The sequence below is a fragment of the Oncorhynchus tshawytscha genome, linkage group LG09 (assembly GCF_018296145.1).
Source record: "Oncorhynchus tshawytscha isolate Ot180627B linkage group LG09, Otsh_v2.0, whole genome shotgun sequence".
Lineage (NCBI taxonomy): Eukaryota > Metazoa > Chordata > Actinopteri > Salmoniformes > Salmonidae > Oncorhynchus > Oncorhynchus tshawytscha.
Window position 1 is genome coordinate 13,726,829 of NC_056437.1, and position 5,442 is coordinate 13,732,270.

The 5,442-nt window shown below is 39.9% G+C and overlaps 1 protein-coding gene across 1 annotated transcript; it reads right to left on the bottom strand.

The window, feature by feature from the left end:
- Positions 1–222: 222 nt before the first annotated feature.
- On the bottom strand, positions 223–5,442 carry LOC112257400 (progestin and adipoQ receptor family member 3). The gene is made up of 7 exons (XM_024430932.2): positions 5,217–5,442; positions 4,631–4,862; positions 4,257–4,419; positions 3,935–4,090; positions 3,481–3,678; positions 3,264–3,354; positions 223–2,589 (listed from the first exon to the last, which is right to left on the bottom strand). The coding sequence occupies exons 2-7, from the start codon at positions 4,819–4,821 to the stop codon at positions 2,444–2,446; spliced, it is 945 nt and encodes a 314-aa protein (XP_024286700.2). The 5' UTR covers positions 4,822–4,862; positions 5,217–5,442; the 3' UTR covers positions 223–2,443.

Consider the following 5,442-nt stretch of genomic DNA (forward strand, 5'->3'; position numbering starts at 1 on the left):
CCTCAATTTACGCTGGGAGGTTATATTATAGAATGAGTTTAGAGAAAATATAATCCTCATATGCCAAAATTAGCCTATGTTCTGGAAGACGTTTGATTGCAAGGAGAAGATGAAGATATAGTCAACTTTGAGGACGAGGGCACTTTCTGAAAACTGTAGCTACAAGTAAAAGTAAATGTCATTGCAAATGAATTTAATATTCTCATTACATAACTTCAACAGTGATATTTCTTGAGGCATTCTTTATTTATTGAAAGTAATCAAAGAGAAACATGTCATATAACAGATCATTAAAATAATGTGCCCCTTTACTTTTGAATACTGGCACTGACTAAAGGTCCATCAACCATGCCAAAATGAATTAAAAACAAATGTTGAACAACGTAACAAACAAGACAGACAGGTAAAATAATACAGTAATTACACAGTAAATAATGAAAGTCATACTTAAAAACAAAAGTGAATTTACAAGGCAAACAAACAGTCTGCTACATTTCCAGTCATTACAGGCTGTGATATGTTCTAATGTCACGACTTCCCTGCCACCTATACACACGACTCTGACAGAGCATCCTTATCTGACTAGAGGCTAAGTATGTCAGCTGGAGACAATCTAAAAATGTGTGACCAAAATGTCATTGCATTGCTGGATACATTTCCTTTAATTAAATGACTGGGAACTGGATTAAAATGGCAGGAGATGTACAGTATATTGTTGCATAGAGAGAGACTGGGTAGTAATTTGACCTAACCTAAATTCAAGTGTACTACACTATTGTGGTGTATAATATACAATCGATAATACTGGCCATTAGGACTTTTGTTCTTATGCAGTTGTTCACACCCGTGAGTGACACAGGGACACTAACAAATTAAGGCGAGGGGAATTTAATCCCAATCTATTTTATTGGGTTTATGTTTAGTTGGTTACATTTCTCTAAACAGTTCTTGAATCAGCCCTTAGATTCAAGTGGATTGTGAGAGGAAGGAGGTCAGTTGACCACTAATACTAAAAGTAACCCACCATTAATGAAATACAGTAAGATAACTACTCAACCCCACCGTTAATGAAATACAGTAAGATAACTACTCAACCCCACCATTAATGAAATACAGTAAGATAACTACTCAGCCCCACCATTAATGAAAAACAGTAAGATAACTACTCAACCCCACCATTAATGAAAAACAGTAAGATAACTACTCAACCCCACCATTAATGAAATACAGTAAGATAACTACTCAACCCCATCATTAATGAAATACAGTAAGATAACTACTCAGCCCCACCATTAATGAAATACAGTAAGATAACTATTCAGCCCCACCATTAATGAAATACAGTAAGATAACTACTCAACCCCACCATTAATGAAATACAGTAAGATAACTACTCAACCCCATCATTAATGAAATACAGTAAGATAACTACTCAACCCCACCGTTAATGAAATATAGTAAGATAACTACTCAGCCCCACCATTAATGAAATACAGTAAGATAACTACTCAGCCCCACCATTAATGAAATACAGTAAGATAACTACTCAACCCCACCATTAATGAAATACAGTAAGATAACTACTCAACCCCACCATTAATGAAATACAGTAAGATAACTACTCAACCCCACCATTAATGAAATACAGTAAGATAACTACTCAACCCCACCATTAATGAAATACAGTAAGATAACTACTCAACCCCACCATTAATGAAATACAGTAAGATAACTACTCAACCCCACCATAGAACCCAATGACGTTTGTGCCAGAGGCAATAATACAACACACAAACAATTCAAGTATTGATGAATACAGATAAAACTACTCAAGCAAAAATAACTTTTTTTGTTGTTGTTCCATTTCCATAGGATAGTAAGGTAGGTAGATTGCACATAACCCTTTGGAAGGTCCCATTTGCTCAAGGCAGCAGAGAAGTATTTCACAGCATGTAACATTCAAACAGTAGCTTACATGCAAATTAATAGATACAAATCAGGTTAAAAAAAATCTTGAATATGAAAAGTTAATTGGAGAATCACAGAAAATGTTCAGCTGTAGTGGTATATGTATTGTGTACAGTGTGTCTAGTGACTTACCCTGCCTGGTCCCAGATCTGTTTGTGCCATCTTGCTTCCCAGACCTGCGACCAGGCTATGATTGACCTGTCTTTCCATCTCTTATAACCTGGCCTTACAGAAGTCTCAGCAGAAAGCAGATACGATTGCATACCACCAATAGCAAACCTTAAAACCAGAGATGGTTTCAAGCTTTCTACAAGGTTTAACAGTATTGTCATGGGTATTCTTGGATATGGGTCTTGACTGGGCATCTGTAAAATAGGCTTATATAGGAGGTCTGTAGTCTGGTTTGATTGCATTGAGTGGCTACAGTACAGGCTGTGGTTGCTTGGTGGCTGGATGCTAGTCTGTGTGGCTCCAGCTAGCCACTATTGGTGTAGAGAGGAGGGCATGGCTGGTTGTGTCTGAAGTTCATTATATACACAGCAGTCTGGTGCCACCAGTAGAACATAAACACTACCAGGACATGCCACACCTGGTGGCTGGCACCCAGATAGTTCAGCTGACCTGTGGAGGTCAAAGGGCATCACATGGTCACCAAAAGGTCACTTCAAATATTAAGTGTTCAAAGTTTTTTGAGCTTGGAATAAGGAAATGGAAGACAGAGGCTATTTGGCCAATCAAAAGTTGGCAAAAAAAAGGTGACTGCAAAACATTAGGAACACCCTAATATTGTGTTTCACCCCATTCTGCATTCAGAACAGCATGGATTCTACAAGGTGTCGAAAGCGTTCCACAGTGATGCTGGCCCATGTTGACTCAATGTTTCCCGTAGTTGTGTCAAGTTAGCTGGATGTCCTTTGGGTGGTGGACCGTTCTTGATACAAACGGGAAACTGTTGAGCGTGAAAAACCCAGCAGCTTTGCAGTTCTTGATACACTCAAACTGGTGCACCTGGCACCTACTACCATACCCCATTCAAGCGATCACAGCTTTCACCTGGTCACTCTGTCATGGAAAGAGCAGGTGTTGCTAATATCTTGTACACTCAGTGTACAGTAACAAATGGAAAGAGTATTATGTTATACATGTCTTATAAATGGGTCAAAAGCATGAAGTCATGAAGGCTCACCTGGGAAAGCAAGGTGCACAATTACTCATCTTAATCACATGAGTGGTTATTTGCTATACAAGATCATTTGTAATATTGTGGAATAGATGTGTCAAGCATGAAGGCTCACCTGGGAAGCAGCGTTCTGGGATTTTAGAGATGTAAAAGAGGAACGCAGCTCCAGCTATCAAATACATCACAATCACACGAGGGAGGAACAACTGCAATACGGTAAGAAATACTTCACTCCTGTGCAGAACATTTTCTGGCATTGTAATATTTGTATTTATAAATCTTTGTATGCATTTCATCTTTGTAATAATTGTATAACACTTCTGCAGTTTCACCTGGACGACAGCGGAGCTGAAGCCTCCATTGAGCCAGACCCAGTGGACAGCTGGGATGACCCCGTAGCCAGCCACAGAGCAGAAGATGACGGTCCGCAGGTGTTGCCACTCCTTAGAGTGGTAGTGAGGGTGGATCTGAGCCGAGAATATGGCCAATATCAACGCTAGAACAATCACCAAGTACACCTGTCTCCAGAACTGGGGGAGTTGGAAAACAAGAATAAAGAGCAGAGCAGGAGAAGGGATTACATTTCAGAGACAGTTTATGTAGGTATATCTTCACAGTAAGTTTAACATGTTATCTTTATTAGCCTTGTTAAACCACAGATCAGTCTGGTTTCACAAGGCTATATATTTATATATTTTATGGGTGAAAAAAATATATATATATATACACCAGTATGGGTGAAATAAAAACAATGGGCTGAAATGGCTATTATATTGTCCAACATACAATGTTGCAGTAAAAGGCATAGAAGACCCCTGGAATGTAACAGCCCAGGATTCCCACAGAGATTCCAGCATAGTCCAGCGCCAACCAGCGGTGACACGTCTTCTCTGAGCGGTGGCAGGAAAAGAGGTGATACCCCACTGAACACAGCATACACACCTAGAAAAACAACAGGTAGCAATACTACAACAGCACTAAATGCAGAGCTGCAGAATGGAACATTACAGGTGTGTAGGCACAAAAGCAAAGTAGATGAAGATTTTCATGGACATAAGACAGATCGCTGTGACCTCTGTCACATGCACCCACACACACACACACACACCTGAAAGCAGAAAAGTCCTATGCAGTAGATGACATAGTCTTCTCTGTTGGCACCTGAAGCCGGCAGGACTGTAGACATGTCATTCACCCCCAGTAGGAAGAACAGGAGGAAGCCCAACAGATGAGTCCATATGTTGACTGTTTCATTGGACAGCACAAAGATGCTAGAGGGGTGGAAAACAATACACAACAACTAGCCAGGTTCCAGATCTGTTTGTGCTGTTTTGCCAACTGCTATGGTCATTTTGTTTGGTGTGATGAGGACCATGAGTTGGCAAGACAGTATAGATCCAGGACCAGGCTACACAACAACTATCTATATATTACTACAACTGAAGCTACAACAACTAGGCTTATTCTCTTGATTTCACATACCTTTTTAAACATAGTTTTGATGTCAAGTGTGCTCTGTATCCATCTGTAATGTATGGGTTTTCTTTCAAGAATAACGGGATCTGTTCAAATGTGTACAGGCGGATTCCCCGAGGCACCAGAACTGGCCAGTACTGGTAACTCCCCAGCTCAATGTAGTGACTACTCTTGTGTAACTTAAGTTTTTGAGGCATTTTGGACCATCAGATTTCAGAGTTCTGGCACCGTTTTAAGGCTGAAAATATGAAAGGGGCACACAACAGGGTAATGTTATAGCGTGGCACTACGGTTTCATTGCAATCTAAATTTGACAAAGATGGAGCGCTTTTGTAGTTCAACAACAAGGTACTATTCTGCTGATAGCATATTTAACAGAGGATCTGAAGATATGACTAATAAAATCAGAAAGTCAACATGCTTTTGGCAATAGCTAAGTTAGTTTCTAGGAATAAATCAGAGCTAAGCGATTGATCGGAATATATGCATTCCTCTCATAACATGAAGTTCAACTGAAAATTTAGCCGGGCATGCTAGCTAGCGAACTAGCTAACGTTATAGCTTTCATGCTGGCACGCAGATATAACATTACCTTTTGTTGCATGCTATCGATGTCTACGTGGTGTCATTTAGCTATAATACACCTTACTTTGTGATCTAGCAAGCTTTTAATTCATTGACTATAGCTAAATCAATGACACACTACACTATGCTAAGCAGCTGGCTAGCCCAGCAGCTCATGCTAGCTAGTCCATCAACGAAACCAAAAATCGGCGTTCTGAAGTTACACAATAGCCCTGCGACAGACGTGCCCATGG

Bases quoted from the DNA above. Each gene is read 5' to 3' on its own strand.
- LOC112257400 (XM_024430932.2), bottom strand. From the start codon at position 4,821: ATGCCTCAAAAACTTAAGTTACACAAGAGTAGTCACTACATTGAGCTG. The intron at 3,679-3,934 runs GTATGTTGGACA...CAACTCCCCCAG, and splicing joins ATGCCTTTTACTGCAACATT to TTCTGGAGACAGGTGTACTT. The intron at 2,590-3,263 runs GTGAGCCTTCAT...TGACCTCCACAG, and splicing joins CCCAGAACGCTGCTTCCCAG to GTCAGCTGAACTATCTGGGT.